Raw genomic sequence first — 22,239 nt, 5'->3', positions numbered from 1 at the left:
TTGAACTGGGTCACCAGCAAAATGAAGAGCAGGTCATTACGCATCACCTGTGCTTTCAGAGCAGATCTTCTTTGCCTGCCGTAGTGCTGCACATGAATGGCTTCAGTTTGAGCTAAAAATTTGAAACATGCACCACCTGCTCTCACAACTGTGAGATATTACTATAAAGTATAAATAAGCTAGCCCACACACAGACTCATCTAGAAAGATTTATTTACATTTCCCCTAAAGATCAGTTTAATTGTATCCATGCAGTTAATGATCCATCTTCTGATGTTGGCCCTGGAATGAGAAAGATAATTAGTGATGTTGAGCTTATGCAGGTTCTAAAGGGAAAGAGGAAAAAAAAAAACAAAAAACGACAAAGTAAACACCAACTAGTTTTATGGAGTATACCTCTTCGGTTAAGCCCCTTGCAGAATCTGGTGGTTTGTGCCAGTTGCCCTTACCCAAGGCTGAAGATGAGGTCTGTGCTGGTAACGCATCATCCGAGGACGCATTTGATAGCTGCGTGCCTGTATTGGGATTTGAGTCTGATAGTAAGAATGGGCATGTGGATATGCTGGATAACTATGAGGCTGTGTCTTGGCCTGAGCATGATGACTGCGAGGCTTTAAGTGGCCCCGCGACTGAGAACTGCTAGCATGCAGCTGGTCTTGGGGCTGAGCCGGAGAACTACGAGGTTGTGGCAGTGAGTCAGCCTGATAGCCTTCAGGCTGAGAGCTGAGAGACTGCAGCTGGGTCTGGGCCTTGGGATGGCCCTGGCCCTGAAAGCTGCGAGGCCGCAGCTGGGTCTGGATTTGGGCCCGAGGATGGGCATGGCCCTGAAAGCTGCTGGGCTGCATTTGGGACTTCAGCTGGGCATGGGGATGGCCCTGATTGCTGCGAGGCTGTGGCTGGGTCAGCAGCTGGGTCTCAGGATGGACTTCATGGCTACGAAGCTGGGTCTGGGGACGGACCTGGGGATGGCCGTGAAAGGTACGAACCTGTGGCTGCGTCTGTACCTGGAGATGGCCCTGAAAGCTGCGAGGCTGTGGCTGCGTCTGTACCTGGAGATGGCCCTGAAAGCTGCGAGGCTGTGGCTGCGCCTGGGGATAAGCCTGGCCTTGAAAGCTGCGGGGCTGCAGCTGGTTCTGGGCCTGGCTCTGAAAGCTATGGGGCTGTGGCTGGTGGGCATAGCCCTGAAAGCTGCGAGGCTGTGGCTGGCGCTGTGGCTGGGTCTTGGGATGGCCTTGATGGCTATGAGGCTGTGTCTGGGAACTACCCTGAAAGCTGCGAGGCTGTGGCTGGGTCTGTACCTGGGGATGGCCCTGAAAGCTACGAGGCTGAAGCTGTGACTTCAGCTGAGCCTGGGGATAGCCACGATAGATGCGAGGCTGTGGCTGGTAGGAATAGCCATGAAAGCTGTGAGGCTGCAACTGGTTCTGGGGATGACCCTCAAGCTGGAATTGGGGACGGCCCTGAGGATGACCCTGAAAGTTGCGAGGCTGCAGCTGAGTCTGTGTCTGGGGTTGGCCCTGAAAGGTACGAGGCTGAGGCTGCATCTGGGTCTTGGGATGGCCCTCAATCCTGCGAGGCTGTGGTTGGATTTGGGCACGATTCTGAAAGCTCCGAGGCTGGGTGTGGGGACGGACCTGGGGGGGACCCTGGATCTCAGGATGGCCTTGACTGCGAATCTGCAGCTGGGGATAGGCCTCAGCCCAGTAACTATGAACCTGTGGCTGAGATTGATAGCTGCGAGCCTGCACCAGGGGCTGTGACAGGGGCTGGACTTGTGGTTGAGAACCATGAGCTTGCAGCAATGGCTGGGGGAGGTAGCTGCGAGACTGGGGTTGGACCTTGGGCTGAGAGCTAGGAGCCAGAGAGCTCCGAGGCTGAGGCTGGAACCAGTGTGGCAACTGATGAAGCTGGTCACCCGAGACCTGCTTACTGGCATCAAGATTTCCAAAGCCAAGATAAGAAGCTGAAAAGAGATGAAATTTAATAGTGAATAACCATGTTTGTCATACTTAACTCAAATTCTAGCTTCACATGAGACTTACGTTTCATACTTGCTTGAAGCTCCCCAACAAGAAGTACCCATGGCAGCAACACACTAAAACAAAAACATATTTGAACAAACTATTGTGATCACATCAAATAAAATCATAAATCTCAGGAAAAGAATTATTTGAGATTACCAAAATATAAAGCTCATTGCTTCAAGCAGAAATAATATCAGGTATAAACTTGAGAAGCCCCAATCTAGCGTCTGTTAGCCCAGCACAAAACAACTACAACTCTGCTTCCCTCCTTCTGCAGCACAGTATCAGGTAGGGTCAAGGCACCCAATTTATCTTCTCTTGACAGCCAATCAAAGTTCTCGGTTCCAAAGCAACTGACAGGAAACAGACAGATTGCTTGCACCTGATGCAGATTCACTATGATACACAGGTGTTCAGAAGAGAAGAGACTTCTTTCTGAACCAGTCAATTGCTTAGTGATGCCAGTGTGTGGTGCTGAAGACGGACAAACTTTAACTTTCCAGCAGCGGCAGAGTGTGCAAAGTTTGCAGTGAAAGTATGAGAGACCCGGCCTTCTAAAGAGAGCCCCACTTGACTCCACTCACTCTGTGCGTGCAAGTGGCATGTATGATGATTGTGTAAAAAATTTAAATCTAACAATCTGACACCAAGATAAAAAAGAAAGATGAAGAAAAAAGAGAAAAGAGGAGAAATGAAAGCAATCGAAGCAACAAATCAGTGAGTTAGGCACATAACAATTAAATCTAATGGTAAATAGTCTATCCTTAAATGTTGGGGACACTTGAATATTAGAGCTTCCTGTAGCACGACATTATTTCTTTTCTTTATTCTGACTTTGACTTAGCTAACAGAGCATCCTGTGTGATGTGACTGAGCATGCAATCTTTCTGTTGGTGTCAGATTATTTGTAACATAATGATGATGAACACAGTGATGAACCCACCGCATCCCTCTGTGGGTTTTTCCGAGATCCTAACAGAGTCTACAACAGCCACTGTATGTAAGTGGATAAAAAGCCAAACCATTGTTCTGATTATAGAGCTAAAGTTAGAAGTGCGAGTGATGTATTGACACGTATTGATATGTGAAACTTCTCCCGCCTTAAAATTCAGTTACAACAATACATGATTTTGTACATATTTGAACAGTTTATATTTTTGTTGATGTTAAAGAATAACATAAATGAAATAAAGACAAGTGGGAGCGTTTTTTAAGGGCTTGAATGGAACTGAAAGATAGCTGGATAACTAACTGACATAATCTTTATCCATAGAGCTCAAGGCTGTACAAATCAGGGCTGGATTGGATTCGGGCCTATTCACATTAACGTCATGTCAGCTTTAGTTCCTGTGGGTAACTTTGTCTTGGCCATTGCAATAACATCAGGAAACCAGTAGGTGGAGCTCAGCATATGCAATTCTCACTCAAACTGAACTGGAGTTTAAATCTCATTGGGAAGGAAAGTGGCCTGGTTCTTGTATAGTGATTTTCAACACTGGTACTCAGAGCACTTTATACAGCATGTCTCATTCACCCGTTCATATGAGTTTTTTTTAGTTCTACGTTTAAACGCTTTCTGTCTAACATTCACATTTAAATGCATCGAGCAACTCGAGGATCAGTATCTTACCCAAGGGTACTTTGGCATGCAGAGTGGATCAGCAAGGGATTTAACTACCACCCTTGCAGTTAGTAGATGACCTACTCTAGGCCCTGAACCTCAGCCATTCTGAAAGTAAACGATTGTCCTTCAAATTATGCTGTATAGTAGTATAGTATAGTATAATGTATAGTCTAAATGAAATAATCTTCTGCAAAATCCATAAGAGGTTTGTTTGTCTCCTCTTCTCCACACCTGGCCTGGCAGCCCCATTTGTGTGGGAGATTGCATCACCTACAGTCTTTTGTGAGGCTCATCATGTTGTTATGGCTTCTCACCTTTATCAGACATATTCTTATTTCAACCTAAGATGTTTGGTTGTTGACCCTCATCTTTGTGAACTGAGATAATGGTTGCAGGTTGGGCAAGCCGCATGAGAATGAAGAAACCATAAGCTTGCTTTTCAACAAGTACAATTAATCAGACAGTTTCAGGCAATCATTGCAACCTGCACAACTTTGCCATTTGTTTATAGTTTATATCTTTGTTCAGCTGTTGGGGGGACGGGGGCCCCCCCAACTTTTTAAACTAAACCTCTTCCATGCATGAGAAAAAAGAAGATTAGAATAAACAAAGTTATGAGAGTCCCGTTGGTTATGTTACACAACAAAATTGTCTTTTGTTTGAGAAAAAAACTCAAGTTTTTTATTTACAGGTCAATTATTTCATATTATTTGTTTGTAGCCAAACATGTAATATTTTAGTTTATGGTATAAATAATTTTAAACCTGCTGTAAGATATAATTTGCAGGCCCAGGCACTAATTTCATTTTAATTCAACTGATTTTTTTAGTTACTGTATTCACATATCAGTTGTTTTGTTCCATCAAGTTACAGGATGTAAAGATTCAAAGTAATCTGACTAAAATAACACAGTTACAAAAATAAAACAAACATAAAATCATTATTTTCCAGATTTTGAATGAGGGGGAGATCGAGGCTCAAGAGTTGGCAGTTCGTCTTATAATCGGAAGGTTGCTGGTTCGAGCCCCAGCTCCGACAGTCTCGGTCGTTGTGTCCATAATGACCAAGACTGTCAAGACACTTCGCCCGTTGCCTACTGGTGGTGGTCAGAGGGCAGGGTGGCTGTGGCTACAATGTAGCTTGCCATCACCGAGTAGCGGTTTTTGATACGGGCGACATGGGCGGTTGCCTGGGGCGGGGCAGAATGATATGACAGAAAATCATATCATATGCAATAACTTTGCAACACAACAAATCAGCTTGTCAAAACATAGCACAGAGAGCACACAATGACAGAGATGGTGAAAATAAAGGAAATCTCCTGTCAATTATGGAACTACGAGCAAAGCACGATCCTGCTGTAAGGAAAAAAATGACAAGTCAGAGAAATGTCACATACCTTGGACATGCTACACAAAATGAAATAATGGATTGCCTGGCTGAAATGGGCCTTTCCTCAATAATTAGTGAAGTTACACAAAGTGAGGCTTTTATTATAATGGTGGATGTAACCAAAGACCTCAGTAAGAAGGACCAGATGTCTTTTGTAATAACATATTATTATAAAGGGTCAGTGTGTGGGTGCTTCCTCAACTCTAAAGCTGCAGAGCATCTGGATGCTGCTATAAATACTGCAGAAGTATGGGCCTGACTACAGAAACCACCTTGTGGTTTAACACTAACCTTGTAAATGTTGGGGCCTCAGTAATGAGTGGAAAGAACACAGGTGTGCAGGCACGCGTTAAATTTTATGCCCCATTAGCTTTTTATGTTTGCTTTAATGCACATTGTTTAAGTTTAGTATTAGTTCACAGTGTGAAATGCATTCCTGAAGCAGACTGTTTTTTTTTCTTTTTTCCAATAGCTTTATGTTTTTGTTTCTGGTACCAAAAGTGGCCAGAGGTACAAAGGGAAAATATTTAAGGTCCACCTAGAGAGTTACAAAGGCTGATAGAAACACAGTGGGTATGAAGGTACAATGCTTACACAACAGTGAGGGACAGACTACCTGCCATTGTACGTCTGCTGAAAGAGTTATCTGAGGAAGGGAATGGTGACAGAACTGTAGAGACAAGAGGTCTGTTAGCCTAAATACATCTAAATGTTGTCTTCTTATAACTTTGTTTTGTGTTTGGTGAGGTCAAACATCTGTCTGATATTTTGCCATCCCCACAGCTCAGTTTAGTCACAGCTGTTATTGACGCTCTTGTTGAAACACTGGTGGTAACACTGGTGATGCATCTCCAGGCCGTCACGTCACACCAAGCTCTGGCTTAGAGCCTACTATATTTCCACTCCAGTAGTTCAAAGACAGATCAGCACAGACAAGGAATCATTTCAAACTGGTACATTCCTCCAATCACTGACATGCTTCGGTCTGAGAGAAGAGAAGATTATCATCAGGAAACTGTTATTATGAAAGGTATACAAGCTTTAAATCTAAATTTTTTCCATTTTCTGCACAGTACACACACAGCAACATCAACAACCGGAAATACAGATTCCCCAACTAACATGAATTCTTGAAAAAAAAAAAGAGCGACTGTAAAACATAAACACAAGTTTATTAGAGCTTATCATGAGCCGTATAAGGAGCTGTTTCGTGAACTATTCAAACCGTGCAAAATAGCACTTCCATTACCGTGACCTGCGTCATGTGAGCACAGCTTTTCAGTGCTCACATCTTCTTTAAGGAACACGATGAGTGACAACCGACTCAGCAGTTTGGGGGCATTAAGCACTGAGGCAAGAAGGGCTAGAGCCATGAACCTTGATGATTTTGTGGATGCTTTTAGACATGAAAATGATGGAGCAAAACTGTTTTGAATAAATGTGATGCCAAAAGATGGTTTTGTTTTGCACCAGTAAACACGTAGCATTGAAACCCGTGAAGGTCTCTGTGTGGGGTTTGAAATTTCAAAGTCGTATTTCCAGTGAAATAACTACTGATCAAAGTGATGGTAGAATTTGTTTTCTATATTATTCACAGGTATTTGATCCTGACAGATCACTGTTGCATCTCAGGGCCAACACATAGACAGACAACAGTTCACAGTCTTACATGATCCAACACGTGTCTGTCTTTCCTGATCAAGTTTACTCTTAAAGTGAACTCCATTCTTGGAGAGGGAATCTTAAGCTGCTTGTGCTCAGCTCTGCTGAGAATCATTAAAGCGGTGGTTGGGACTTCTAGTCAATCAAATAATCGATTAAAAACAGATTATTATGGATTTCAAAATCTTATTTGGTTTTCATTAGGAGTGCAACGATACTCGTGTAGATATTGAACCGTTAGATACAGTGCTTTGGGTTCGGTACGCATATGTATCGAACAATACAACATTTTTTGTTTATTTTATCAACTTGTCTTCTGATGATGCTGTCTGTGTTGAGAGCTCAGTGGATCTGCATTCGACTACTCCGCCTAGGCTGCACTGTCGAGCGCAGATCCACTGAGCGCAGCGCAAGCTAGCAAGACAGAAGCTAAGCTCGCTGCAAGATGGCAAATTGAACCTCCCCCACCCTCATTCAGATCTGGCGTTTGGAACTATTTTCATATGAAGCATGACCCTGAAGGTAAGCGCGTCATGGACAAAAGTAAAACAGTATGTCGGATGTGCCATGCAATGCTCAATTTGTGGGAACTAGTGCGTTAGCGCAGTTAGCTTGTTAACGTGTTCACGCAGTCCAGTCCCACACACGGGTGATCCGCGGTAGGTCGTTAATGGAGATTTGCCACGTTTTGGCGTTAATGTCATTTTAACGAGATTAACGCTGACAGCACTAGTGGGAACATAACGAATATGACTGCACATTTACTCCGACATCATCCTAGTGCAAAGACAAGTGGAAGCAGACAAAAACAACAAGCAGCATGCTACAAACTTTACCCGAGTCATTTAGACAGCCGTTAGCACAGGATTCTCCTTATGGGGACCTGATATGTTTAATATGCTGCTGAGAATATAGCCCAGAAGAAGCTATAGTATAGCTTTTATTTTGGAAAGAGACATTTCTCTGTAATAAACTCTCTTTTCCAAAGATGAGTGATTTCTCCATCAGATAGATTTAGTATTTTGTTGTTTCAGCAACATTAAATTTAAAAACTGTACAAAATATATATTTATAATTTTAATAAATGACAAATTAAAAAAGCATGAACAATTTTTTTGTATCGAAAGAATATCGAACTGTGACACCAAAGTATTGAACCGAACTGTGAATTTTGTGTATCGTTGCACCCCTAGTTTTCATATATAACTTTTTTCAGTGAAATAAACTTTAATAGCAGGAAATTAACTATGCATATAATTCTTTTCTTTCACTCCTTTCCCTCGTATTTTTCAGGTAACCTATATTTCACAAAATCATAATACAACTGTAAAAATTCTGTTTCTGCTGTGCCACCCCAATATTTTTAGTTGCCCCCATATGGTTAAGCCTATAAAAAAATTGTGGGGGCCCCCTGCAACAGATCCGTTGGGTAAAGCGTAATTTATTGTCCACTGTCAATAATTTATTATTCTCTTTTTACTTTTTTATTAAACACTGTGTGTGCACCAGGTCATTTTAATCCCACTTTATAATCTGTTATACTGTGCTATTTATATTACTGTTCCATTTTTCTTTCATTTATAGTTTTTGTAAATTATATCATTTTATTAGTCATTTTAAAAATGTATACATTGTTTATTTTTGCATTTTAATTTAACTCTTTTGTTTTTGTAATATTGCCAAAATGGTTACAGTGTATCTTACTGAATTATATACCACTGGAGAAGTTTGTTGTATGTTGTGTTTAACTTGGATTTTAGCCGTTGTCATAAAGGACTTTCCCAACTTTGGGGCAAATAAAGTATACATTGTGTTTTCTTCGTACAATATTCATGCGATTGTGAACTGTGCATTCATTAAGTCAGTATAGCTTCGCTGGTTGAGGTCACGGGGCTATTAATGAGCGGCAGCTGTCCCACCCAGGGTTAGATAATCCAGTCTGGGACCAGGCTGTGACTTCAGGCTGACGTGCCGCTCCAGCCCAGCCCATCCTGCGATGCAGCGCCGCTGACGCTGTCCGCTCCGCAGTCTGTCGGTGAGAAAACAAGCCTCGCTCCTCCACAGCTGCACATGCGTTTCACCGAGAACAACACCACCGCCGACCCCGGAGACGAGGTTAGTGCATTAAATTGTGATTTTTGTTGTTTTCTTTTGTGAGCGATTTGGTTAGAGGTGCGGAGGGAAAAGGGCTCCGCTCAGCAGCATCGCGTCGGAGGCAGAAAAATGATGCCTAGCTCGATCAGATCGGGAGGGACGGAGGCTCGGCTTTCAGACGATGGTCACCCTCAAACCGCTGTGTCGTGTTAGAAGACGCCTTGTTTTTACGATTAAATGACAGTTTCAGTGGATGGATGTGCCCGTTTGCCTTCTGACGTGATAAACAAAGATTTATTTTAATCGCAGCAGCACAAAGGCAGCGTGGTAACGGTCTAACACATCATCCATGTTCGATCATCTATCCGCGGCTTCAGGGGGGCCTTGGGCTCCGGAGCGAAGGGCGCGATGTTCGGTAATAAACTGCGACTGCTCGGGATCATCTGCACTGGTGACACCAGCGGCCTGCACCGTGCCATCACCATATTGATCCCTTATTAGTAGAAACAACAGGGATACGCGAGCAGCGTCAGCTTAGTAAGATTGTAAAGGGATGACTTCCGCCAAAGATTTACAAAATAAAAGCTTGGCTGAATCGAAGAACTATAAACGTGTGCAGCAAACACTATTAAAAGGCAGGATGTGTGTATAGGATGGATCAAGAGACAAAAATACAATAAATAAAAATATAAAGAAAACAGGATCAGTTCAACTGATAGAAATATGAAGTTTGTATTTTTGAAAAGGAAATGTACCGTACCATGTAAGTTTAAAAAAAAAAAAAATCTGTGTTTTTGTTTTGTATTGTTCAGATCCATTATTAAAAGGTTCAAGACAGTAAATTCTTGAAGCTAAATAGGTGAAAACCTTGCAAATGCTCAGAACTGCAGTAAACATAAATTACACGGAACTAAAACTTGATTTTTATCTACGTTTGATCTGATATGTGATGGATGGATCCATTTTTGCCATAGACCCTACTGAGGTTGGTTACTGATACTCAGAACAAGGCTACATATCCTTAGTATTGATCTGCCCATCCCTACTATGCATCAGAGGTAATGTAGAACACAAGGAAATGGGAGATCTAAAATGTTATCGATGCACTGATCTGAGATTTGGATCAGATGTCCGCTGGACGCTGACTCAAAAAGACAAGCCAATCTGGTTGTCAGAGCATCGATGGGAAAAAAGAGGCAAAAAATGAAGTAAACTGTAAATATGTTTTTCAAAACACTCAAGTAACCATAGTGGATTCAGTTTTATAGAGTTGCTCTACTGTAGCATGCTCTCTGAGGATTTTATTTTTTAAGGCTTCTTCCTATTGCTGCTTTTTTTTGTGGATTGTTGTTGATCTGTTGAGGTACATTACATTACATTATGCGACATGGTGGGGATGCAGATAACTCGTTTGAAAGGCATTGTTGTGTCACGGTCACATTAATGTATAAGTTTTACCAACTAAAATATTACATAATGAAAGAAAATGCCATAAAGTGACGACACTGATCATTCTCTCAGGGATCACTGTGTGATGTCTTGGTGACATCTTTTCTATTTTGTGGTGTTTTGTTTAACAGGTCAGTTGTTATTTGATTCAGTGATTAACTGAATACTTGTTTTGGACTCCAGATGTTTTGTCTGCATTGTTTATGCAATAATAAGTCATGCAAGATGTTAATACACCAGGTGGTCTGCTTGTCCTGGTGCTCTTTTAGATAACCTGATAATCTCAGGAGGGAAGCAGCGGAAGGGAGAAAGCTCAGCGTGTCTTATGTAATTTATTTTTTCTGCCTTGCTTTCTAATCTCCAGAACCTGAATCCATTTGTTTACAGCTAGCTGTCAGCTTTATGCAGCCCTACTGACCTCTGCAGTTCTCTGTCTCACTTATACTCTCTATTTTCTTTGTTTTTATCAGTATTGTATTTAAAAGAAACTTTTGTTTATTTTGTAGCCTGTACTGTTGTGGGATTACTACGCTCTTCCTGTGGGGCACAGATGATTTTCCTTTTAGGATTATAGCTGTAGTAGTAACAGTTAGACTTAGAAGGCTGTGGTAGAGCTTGTTGCAGGAGCTGTGCTCACATTTTTATTAGTAGTACTAATAATAAAATTAGATACTCGTAAGAAATTTTAAAATACATTTTTTTCCCTGCTGGTTGCGTACATTGATTCAGGTTAGGTACTCCATTAGAGATTATAGAAGTAGATACACAAATATGCAGAACCTGAAATAAAATGTAACAATTTTCTCATGATGAAAGCACTGAAGAGTATTACGACTGCCACTGTTTTTAAAACATTGCCCGAACTGCCCTTACATCCTGCTGCAGCGAAATTTACTGAACTCACTGATTAAAGACAGAAAGAGATCAAGGAAGAGCCGTGAAGATCAGCAGGCTTAGGCTGATGCTTATAGCGTCAGAGTATTAACCTAAGTCAACCCAAGGGCCCAAACCGTGTCATTACACTCATACTGGGGTGCAGCTATAGAATCAACATAAGTTTTACAATAGCAGTGTGTTTATCTGCTGTTCTTTAAGTTGCACAATATGTTAAAATGTTCCAACTGGCCATTTCCAGCCCATCAACAGGTGATTGTGTAAGCTCTGATTGCTGATAAATATGTTGTGGTGGATATGCTTTTTATTCTAAAGTCACGTGTTTCCAGAACTCTGAATTTTGGGATTCAAATTGGTTGTTTTGTCTTATGTAAAGTTGTTGTTGACTGTCAGAGCAGCTCACACTGTTCACAGTGAAAGCCACTTAAAGCAGCAGCGTGTTAGCAAAGCATGAATCTGTGCCGACTCTGTCTGCGTCACCAGTCAGTGTGAAGGAGGACTTGTGACCGCTGAGCTAATCGTCATGGCATTACAGGACTAAAGCCTCAGCGTACTGGTCATTTCTCGAAACTGGCGGATTCACTGAGTCAGGGCGATGTGCCTCCTCTCGCTGTTCAGCTGCCTGTCCTCATCTTCAAATATGTGTGTGTGTGTGTGTGTGTGTGTGTGTCTCTTGTTATGTAACTGAAGGCCTGCTGAGGCCGGATGTGAATAGTTTCTGTGTGTGTGTGTGTGTGTGTGCACATGTGTGGCTTTCCTATGTGTTAGTGTGTGCTGTGATTTGAGCTATGCTAAGTATGTAAAAAAAACATGCACAGACGTGACGCCCGTTTCCCAGCGTGTAATCGAGTTTTCCTGAATAGAGGATTTCAGCACTCTGTTATCTGCAGCTGCACTCAGCCACACAAATGCTTGTTTTGGAGACTCTCCAGTTTGTAAAGAACAAAGTTAGTTTTCAAAAACATAATTTGGAAACCTTTTCAAGCCATGCCAGCATCTCCCAGTCATCTCTTACTGAGCTTCTTTAGCTCATGTTTGTGTAACTCCGTGCTCAGAGTAGACTGTGCTGTTCTTGCTTATTAAGATCTGCAACCATAACATATAATAATTGGCCTCTCTAAATTTTGTCTGTTTGCAGCTTGAAATGTATATCTAGAGTTGTGAGGTATATTTATCGTAAAAATTGTTGCTTAAAATCAGAATCCATTGTTTTAGAGTGAATCTGTGACAGTAAGCTTGTAACCGAGGTATTTATCCCCCAACAACTCAGCATTTAAAGTCAAGGAAACGTGTTAAGAACTTGATTCTTCACGGCTGATCAGCCGAGGCCGCGTGTAGCCTCTGCAGGCCTGTGGTGGTTTGGCCTGGAAATGAACCTCCTTGTGATTTTGATGCAACATCTCTGTTAGGGCTTTTGCAAGTGTTCTGCTGATCAGGGTCTTTTTGTTTAAAGCCTTTGGCTTCCCAGGAAAAGGGCAATACTCAAATTAACAAAGTGCATTGACTAAAGTACTATAATTTAGTAATATCTGAGGCAGATTTATGACTCCACACAGTTGCATATTGGTAGTGAACTGGGCTTTTGGAGCCAGAAGTGACCATAACTTGACCAGAGGGTGGACGGCTAAGCTGTCAGCCAATGCTAACAAGCTATGTTAGCAAGTTGCAAACATCAAGTTTACTAATTTTCAGATCAATCTATTAGGAATGAGTTATAAAAAACAATCCTGTGTTCAGTAAATACGAAGGGGGAAATTAACTCTAGAGAACTAAGCTGTTTTTAGTACCAGGCTGTAAACGTACTTTTTAAAGCTGTAAAATCAGACATTTTAACACAGGAGTCTGGTGGGATGATTTTCAGAGCCTGCCTCAAGTGGCCGTTCGAAGAACTGCAGTTTTTGGCGTTTATGCTTCAGCTTGGTTATTTTGGCACTTGGGAGCAATGTACAACTCTACAAACCTTTATTTTTTTCACATTGCTTTAATTTCAGTTAATTAAACTATTAGCTCCAACTTGGCTCAGATTAGTGGGTATTGTTTAAAGTACAGGAAAAAGTTGAACAGGTCTGTGTGTCGCTGATAGTCTTCAGGGGAAAAAGGAATCATGCAAGATTGGAATCAGCAGCATCATTAAAAAAATCTCTGATCTAATTATGCAACTAATAATAAAATACGCACGTCTTACTTTGAAGCACATTTTACTGATAGTGTTTTTACGCTGATAAGTCCTTTTTAGTCTTCATAAACCACTGACTGTGTGAAATGACTTATTTAAGTAAAGCTATGAAACAGAATCACACAGCCGGCCGTGGAAGGAAAGCAAAGCAGAACCAGCACAAAGTGTAAGGACACGGCCACAGTCGGTGTCAGAAAGGAAAATGGCTGTGCACGTCGGATATGCATCTTTCCCTTTTGAAATTTTTGAGTCGAACGCATCAACACAAGCACATGCGATCGTGCACCCACACAGCTTTTGCCCTCCAGCTTATTATGGCAGTTTTGTTCCTTTCATGTCTCGCGGCCTGCAATGCTTCGCTGATTTAAAGGCGCCCAGACGGCTGTTTGGGAGAGTTGTGAGTTTGTGTGCGTGTGTTTATTGCTGAAGCAGATGAATGTTGCCCGCCCTGCATGCTGATTTGTCTGACTGTGAAAGAGCTGCTGGGACACCATCAGAGTACTGTGGACATTTTCACTGTGCTGCTGAGAAGAATGGGAGGGTGACATGTAAGCAAAATCATTCAGTGTGAAGGCGGCAAGACTGTCTTAGCTTATGTGACAAAAATCTCAGCATTTTCCTTTTAACTACATTTGATTTTTTTTAAAGCGCTTGAGAGAAGCAATGCGTTAATCTAACTTTTTCCCACTCTTATATAATATCAATAGGTTGGCTCTGGATATCTGCTGATGTGGATTACTTATGTTTAAGGATTGATTTTAAACTTTACTTTCCTAACTTTGTAAAATCAAATTGAGTAAATCTAAACTGTTACGTCACAACTGTTAAACTCAAAATATTGCAAGAAAGAAAGGAAAAGTTGTTGGTGTTTCAGGGATGATCTCTGACCTCTGCGCTATGTTAGCATTGAGGAAGCTCCTGCTTCTCCTGCTGCAACAACATTTGTCTTAGTTAATAAAGAACAACAGTTGTGTGGCAGGTTGCAGAACACAGGGGGGGAATGGAAAGGGAACCTTTTTTGCCGGCTGTTCTAAATGAGTCCAAAAGCAATTGGCAAGGTGATCACAAACCAGGAGACGCACAACAAGGACTACAGGAACTATTGAGCAGGGAAGCACACAGCTCTGAGAGACGACACTACAATGAGTAAGGGGAGACTGGGACAATATATACACGAGGCCGTGGGAAATACAGCGGGAACTAATCAGGGATAACGAGACAAGGGAAGATAAACTCAATACAAGACACAGGCGACCAAAACTACCAAAATAAAACTGGAAGTAACCAATAAAAATGACTGAACACAGAGATGGAGACTCAACAGGAGACACAGGGAAGCTGGGGGTAAACGCAAACTCCAGGAATGAAAAATCAAAGAAGTACAACAGAAAGAAGACTGCAAGAGGAGGTGAGGGTAAAACCTGAGAATAGAAACACCAAGCAAACCAAGAAACATATAGAAAATGTAAATAAACAAAACTCAAAGCCACCTTGACAAATAAAGCTGACTGGCTTGTTATCAGAATACCTTATTCAGCTTTTTGAGTCAGGACCAGACAGATATGTGATCCAGATGGAGGCTCAGAGCGAAGTGAAGTAAAACCACAGTTAAAGTTTTAAAAACATTCATTAAAGTTAATTCTTCTGGTTCTACTTACAAGTTTATCTTATACATTTTTCTTACTGGCAGTGAATCGATTGTTGGCCACGCAAAATAAAAGCACTGCTGGATTGTAATAGGTGATCTCAGTGAAACCATATACAGTCAGTGTCAGTTGGATACGGAAGGGAAGAGAGAGATTGAAGGGAAGGGAGATTATGAGAGAGGCAGAAGTAAAGGAAAGATGCGTTACACTGCAGTGCAATATGGAGGCGAAGCAGAAAGGGTAGCCGAGCAGGGATTTGGTGCAAGTAAGTGGGGAGGGGGATAAATGAGAGCAAGCAATAACGTGTCAGAAGAAGATGGGGAACAGAGTGAGAGGTGTTTGGATGTGGACCAGAGGAGGAGGAGAGGAGCAAGAAGGACAAAGTCAGCACAGTGTGAGGAGGAGGTCGAGAGGAACGGAGGTGAGATGGCCGGAAGCAGAACTGCAGCGCTGCATTTTCAAACATGCTTTGCAAGTCATACTGATGAAACCTGGTGTCATGTTCACAGCTGGTTACATCTGTGTTTGACACGTCACGGTGTCACGTGTTGTTCATGCAGACTCATGCTCACGCTGTCAGGCTTTGTGGGAACTTAAATACCTGTAATGACAAGTCTTTGAAGTAATCTGTGGCTCAACCTGTTCAATATAACAACCAGCAAAAATCCCACCTGCACTTAATCATTTTCTGAGGGTGTGTTTGTGAGAAAAGCAGTTACTTAAAATAAAAGAGAGTTTCCTGTGTCATGTGACACACGGTGAAGATCTTTGTCTGCTATCTTATCTGCAAAAAAGGATAAAATATCCTCATCTGGACACGTTTGAATTCAGTATGGTGATGGTTTTTGTCAGGTTAGATAAAACTGAATAGGTTGGTCATTAAAACAAGAAGATATTTGTCACGTGGCACAATAATCAAATGATTTATATAATGATCCTCGAGTGGTTAGGCAGCGGGGAGGGAAACCTCTTTAACTCTGTGAGAAAACCGGTGTTTCTGTTTCATGTATTGAAATTTAATGTGTTGTTTTATGGGCAATAAATTGCATTTTTAATTGAAAGTTAGGAGCGATTAGCAGCCAGAAGTGCACTGATGTGCTGTAATTCTTAGTGCAGGTATCACTTTTCTTCATCTGTTCAGAGATGTGCATATCTCGGTTATCATGAGCAGTTACTGTCACCTCTATCAGCTCAATTTCAATTCAGTTCAGTTTTATTTATATAGCAGCAAATCATAACAACCATTTCCTCAAGGCGCTTTGTATTGTAAATTAAAGGCGCTACAATGATAAAGGCATTTGAATGTGACTGGAGTAGCAGAGGGATGACTGCATTTTATTTGATTTACAGATTGATGGATTCCTCTATTACAGCAGCAGAAGTAATAAACAATACTATGCTCAATACAGCAGAATAGTGCCATAAAATAGAGTAAATATCTCAAAAGGAACCACATAAAAAAAAATAAATAAATAAAAAAAAAATTAAAAGAGCAAAAAGCTCAATAAAATGCAGTGATGCTTAGTAGAAATAGAATAGAGCTGAAGCAATAATAAATTTGGCTATAAAGGCCGTCATGCTGGGGATTCTGTGATAAAGCAGTAAAGAGGAGTCCTGTGGGACAGCAACACCTTCATATGTTTGTGGCAGTGGCGCTAAACATACAGGATCAATAGGACGACCGATTTTTGCTGTGTCAACAGGTAGCATCCCCCCCACCCCCCACCCCTCAGTTGCATGTAGTGCAGTGAACTCTGCTAAATAGATCAATAGATGGTGAATCAAATCAAAAACATGTGGAATATGAATTGAAACAATGCAATTATTCAGAAATCTCAAACTTTTTTTTTACAGTAGAAAGTAGACACGGTGAGACGTATCGTGGCAGCGACACGACTCAGAAAAATGTGCAGCATCCCGTCTTTATCAAAGGTTTACAAATGACAGCATTCTGTTTTTATGCTCTATTTTCAGTGTCCTGTTTTTTTTGAACTGGGGTTGTATGTATGATTAGCTCTCTTGAGTTATTATGGATGAGACTGAAACATCATCCACAGTCTGTGTATCCTCATAACGTTTATGGTCTCTTGAATACTTTGTGGTCCCCTTATTGGAGAATTGGCATCACAAGCAAAACAGTGTTTCTTAAACAATGGAATTAAATCAAAGGTTGTGCATGTTAACATCAGTGCAAGCTTAAACTGACAACACAGGTGTAAAACTGAGCCCGTGCAGTCCCCCCCGGCCTTTATTCCAGCACCAGTCGAGCCGCAGATAAGATGGATGTGATTATTTGTTAGAACAGTAGAGCCCCTTGTTATCCTTCTCTCATACATGTATAATGCTCTAGTTTTGAGTTAGTATGGTAGGATTTCATGACTGTTTGAGTTTTGGTACACATCCTTCTTTGTGTTTTTGTTCCCGGCAGCTGGTTGGACTTGGTGGAATGTTTCCACGCTGAATATGTGACTCAGTGTACTGTGACTGGGTCACTTCCTGCTTGTTTTCTATTTTTCTCCTTTTAGTTATCTGTGTGGATGTTTTACATATTCTTTCTTCCTGAGTAGCAGATAAACCTTTTGTTACTCGTCGAGTTCAGCGCAGCGGTAAAACGGCCTCAAAGTTCCAAGAACCCATCAAGGTTGTTTAGTTGCAGCATTCCTCGCTTTTAGCTCTTCCCGTCTTTTTGTCTGGCTCTATTTTGCTTTGTGACGGCGAATGTGTGCAACAGACAAAAGATCCATTCAGTCGCTCTGCAGAGAGAAACACTGATTGATAACTCGGCACCAAGACAGCTACAGACTGTTGCAGGAGATGAGAGCGAAGCAGGGACTGTCTGAAAAAGAGAAACATTTGTTTTCTGTGACAGTGTTTGTTTTTGTTTGTTTGTTTGTTTGTTTGTTTTCCACAACGAGCCAACAAATCATAGATGCAGGATGTGTAACATGTAATGCAATCGTGCTGTTGGTTGTTGGTAAGTTTAGTTATTTTTCTTGGCTGTATGTGGATCTCTGATGGCGTTTGGTGGGATGGTCCAAAGAAACTGATCGTATACATTCATCTATGAATCTTCTAATGTTTAATAGAAATTCCGTTTACGAAGGAAAAAACAAATTAGTCCTTATTTTGGAGCAAATTCAACTTTTCAACATGTTTTTTTTCTTTTTTTTGTTTGTTTGTTTGTTTTTTCTTTATCGGACCTGACTGGTGATTCTACACATGTAGTTCTTAGTAACTGCAGTAAAACTACAGCTATGGTTGCTTTCCCATTCATTTAAATTGGCTGCAGAGGCAGTACAGGTATAGGTGGTGTACAGCAGCTCCTTTCAGTTCATTCTTTGTACCGTTTTGTATGAGCAGGGTGCTTTATTTTCAATTGTTCTGCATCCTCCAGCCATTTAATTATACTTCTAAGACATTAAATTATTCATTTAATACGTTTTTTCTTTCTTAAAAAATATATGTATATTTTGTGTGTGTGTGTGTGTGTGTGTGTGTGTGTGTGTGTGTGTATACTAAAGATGTGAATTTGAGTTTGTTTTTACGTTTTTAAGCAGTTTTGATACAGGCCAGTTTAAATTCGACGTTTTATTATTTTCTCTGAATCTGCCTGAATCTGTTGTCTGTCTTGACTTCTTCACTGAAACAAGTTGTCACCTGCTTGTGTTTTATTGCAATAAATATGTGTCTGGCTGTGCGTGGACTTCATCCATCATCATAATTGCTGTTGCGTCTGGCTGTGCTGTCTCTGCCCGTCGAGGGTGTGCCGTCACTCGGATGCACCCCTCCTGGGCTTAGACTCATTCCTGGAAGTACAGCCCCGATGATTTAAGAGGGAGGATGTCCTTTGTTACAGCTTTGCTTTCCTTTTCCTCTCGTGTTTCATAAATAGGTCAGTTTCCCACCCTAGTTAGCATCTAAGCTATGCTGTTAATGCTTTCAGAGGAACCCATTAACGACGTAGTTGTGGAGAAAGATAATAATGGAATTGATTTTTTTTTAACAAGAACCTTTTACTAATCCGTAGTTATCAGAGTGTCAGAGACCAAAAATCGTCTTTTTTTTGTTCTCCATCGTTATCACATTATTGATTAACTGTTTCATGGCGAAAAAACCTCTAAAAATACGGCAGTACAGCTCCTTCCTCACACGATCCTGAGTGTTTGTCACGGTACTGGGTCACGGACTCAGTGCTTTGTGTTTATTGGTGATTCTAGCTATAATTATGGTTTTCTGCTAATGTTACGTCTTTAGTCCTTGGGTTGTGGTTTCTGTTTTGTATCATCTCTGCGGTTCAGGTTCCTGTGTTTCCACGTCTTAGTGTCTAGTCTGCGTCTTAGTTTCCTGTTTTACTTTGGTAGTCCTTGTCCCATGGTTATGGTTTCAGTTCTGCCTCCCCGTGTCTCGTCATTATCCCAGCAGTGTTTCCCTCCTGTCTCCCATTCCCTGATTACACCAGTATGTATTTAAGCCCTGTGTTTTTCCCTGCCCGTTGTCGTGTCCTCTGCGTTAGTTGTGTATTCATCAGTCCATGGGTGTAACTTTGTGCTGAACATTGGGGGGGGATCAAGATCTCTGTCTAAATAAATAAATCTGGGTAAATTCCCAGATGATTAAACATGCAGCTATTTAGCTCGTAATACCTGAAATGAGTAAAGAAAATCAACAGCCTACTTATGCAAGATAATTCATCGTTTTATTGGGGGGGTTATAATGGCTGTGTCTGATTATTGTGGGGGTCATAACTCCCCTAACCCCCCTGGAAATTACGCCCCTGCCTCAGTCGTCATGTTTTGTCAGGTTATGTCACGCCACGTCATGAACTCCTAGTTTAGATCATCCTTCCTAGTTTGAATGTTGTTTTTTTGTTTCTAGTGCTCGTCTTGTGTTTCTTTTTCATTTGCTGCCGGTGAATAAAAACTGTTGCCTTGAGTTAAATATTCCGTCTTGAGTCCTGCGCGTGGGTCCAACCACTGCCTGCCACACAGCTCACGGTGACAGTGTTACTGTCAAAGCGGGCAGTTGTTTCTTTAAGCCACCATTCAATTTATTTGACTTGTCTTTAATTCCTATTTTATTACAGTAAATATCAGGGATGCTGTTGAGTTTTATCCAGTCTGAACACTGAAACATGATCATGAAGTTACAGGAAGTCTTTGGTGCCCTCAGCAGATTTGGCATTTAGTTATGTTTACTCTGCTGCAGGACTTTGGTTAGGTCTCAGTACTAAAAGGCAACTATGTTCGTCAGCAAATTTACCTGTTGGAACGTTTAGCTAAATGATGCTAAAACACTGCACAGTATAGGAAAATAGCACTGTGGGTATAAAATGCTGTGAATCTGAAGGTGCTGTGTTTATTTTGTCTTGTGTATTTTCAGGCTCATGACAGATTTGGAGACTAGTTGAGTGAATAAAAACACTAACAATCCGATGCTGCTGATTTCAGAATGATATTCTGGTCTCCTCGTCAGGTTTAACGGGGTTTAGACTGTTTAAGCATCAACAGTAGGACGTCCTGAGAGAGCTCGACCTTTCTGGATGAATTCAGGTTCTTATGTAAGCAGGTATTGTGTTGGAAGTAAAGAGAGACGAAGAAAAGAAATACTTTCTCATGCTGCCCCTCGTGGAGCAGGGCTCTGATTGGGTGGCATTGTAGCTAGGGTTTCTGATGTTGCATGGGAAATGGATTTCGATTGGCCAAACACAGCCTCTTTGTTCTTCTTAACCCGTTATCTGATCAGATGTGCTGCAATCTGGTAATAACACAGAATTCAGTCATGCTGCTGCTGCTGGCTTGTGTGAGGCTGGTTGTGCATGTTTTCTTAAGAAAAGTGTGCAGAAGCTTTCTCTGCACTGTATTGTGCTCTTTGTTGCAAAGGCTGCATAAAGGCTGATCAGTTTTAGATTAACTTTTTCACTTGTAGGACCGTTATTTATATTTGTCGGGGTGGAACTGTTGCAGTTATGTAACTGCATGGGTATGGGTGCCCCATAGAAATGCCAAAAAGATAAATGTGGTGGTTAATGCAGCATAATGGGCATTCACTGGACGTATTCACTGTTCACTCTGTCATTTCTGCGTGTGCCTGAATAGCTGAATAGCTTGGCAGCCTGCATACATTTGTCAATCTCTTAAGAGGCAGTTTTGAGACAAGCGTCACACAGCGCCGTTTCATTGCTGCTGATTGATGTAGCATAAATATCACGCTGTAGATTTAAAAAGGCTTAACTTGTGGGTCTGTGCCTAGATGTCTTCACAACCTAGCTGTTGATACTTCAATTTTTAAATGATTTTCATAAAGACACATGCATTAAATTAATGTAAGAAATTTTATATCATTTGCTTTTAACTGATTCTGTCAGTTTAAAACAAATTTCCACAGTAAATTGGATTTGCAAAAAATTAATTGCTGTATGAATGAAAGGTGAAACGTGGCTTGTAGTGAAAAATGCTTTGACATAATGTTTTTCCTCATAGCTGTTTTGTCAGTATCAGTCATCCCTGCAAACACTTTAATCCTCAGATTGTCTTTATTAATCATCAAAAGGAAACATATTTGTCACAGTTTTTCAGAAATTGATATCTGTAAAATCACTAAAGGATCGAGGAAAGCAGTGAGACTGTGGACTGTCATCTTGCACAGTCAAAGCAGATGATGTCACACTCGGTTACCTGGCTCATGAGGTGACGGTTATAAACAACAACCAGGATGTTGTGTGAAAAGTCCCCGGTGAACACAGCAGAGAGGCCAAGTGTGTTTGTGTTGCAAAGCAATAGATAATTGTTATTATTTGATTTTATTTTTGGTTTAACAGGCAGAGGCCCCTTTGACCAGTTAAATATAAACGCTCTTTAAGCTCACGTAAAAGTAGCTATTCAGTGTTTTAAGATAATGAGCAGCTTTTATTTTCCTTAGCATGAACTCTGATGTGAAAACTACAGTAAGCTACAATCAAAATCTCACTGGTGAAAGTCCAACAAGTGTCTTTAATCAAATTATGTTTATCACAAATTAAACGTGAAGAATAATGTGATTTCACCACCACCCAAACAGAATCTGTCTGCATGCAGTTCATATATTTCACCACAATCTTTGCTGGTTTCTTGTAAGTTGCAGACGATCAATAACAGCTGCAGCAGGCAGGGGTGAGTCTAAAGAGGGACACGGCGGTTTTTACTAATTATTTTGCACCTTTTAGATTATTAAACAGAAAATGTAATAGAAGTACAATTATTGCTTCAGCTACTCAGCAGTATGTAAAATGAGTTTAGTTTT

General features: G+C 41.1%; 2 protein-coding genes across 6 annotated transcripts in view; one reads left to right on the top strand and one right to left on the bottom strand.

Annotated features, from left to right (window-relative positions):
- Positions 1 to 224: 224 nt before the first annotated feature.
- LOC146658059 (uncharacterized) lies at positions 225 to 2,197 on the bottom strand. The gene is made up of 4 exons (XM_085427111.1): positions 2,181 to 2,197; positions 2,043 to 2,095; positions 397 to 1,963; positions 225 to 282 (listed from the first exon to the last, which is right to left on the bottom strand). The coding sequence occupies exons 1-3, from the start codon at positions 2,195 to 2,197 to the stop codon at positions 405 to 407; spliced, it is 1,629 nt and encodes a 542-aa protein (XP_085283237.1). The 3' UTR covers positions 225 to 282; positions 397 to 404.
- A 4,925-nt stretch (positions 2,198 to 7,122) lies between these two features.
- The window catches only part of rusc2 (RUN and SH3 domain containing 2), a 42,766-nt gene continuing 27,649 nt past the window's right edge, over positions 7,123 to 22,239 (top strand). For 3 of the 5 annotated variants that reach the window (XM_085426455.1, XM_085426454.1, XM_085426453.1), the window contains exons 1-2: positions 7,123 to 7,224; positions 8,626 to 8,817. The gene's annotated coding sequence lies outside the window, so the exon portion shown is untranslated. The remainder of the gene's footprint in view (positions 7,225 to 8,625; positions 8,818 to 22,239) is intronic. The other 2 variants (XM_085426458.1, XM_085426456.1) reach the window with 1 other exon arrangement.

The sequence above is a fragment of the Rhamphochromis longiceps genome, linkage group LG12, assembly GCF_057381845.1.
Source record: "Rhamphochromis longiceps isolate RC_006_pf linkage group LG12, R_longiceps_female_GT1.1, whole genome shotgun sequence".
Lineage (NCBI taxonomy): Eukaryota > Metazoa > Chordata > Actinopteri > Cichliformes > Cichlidae > Rhamphochromis > Rhamphochromis longiceps.
Note: the sequence above shows the minus strand (reverse complement) of the source record. Positions and strands in the feature narration are given on the sequence as shown.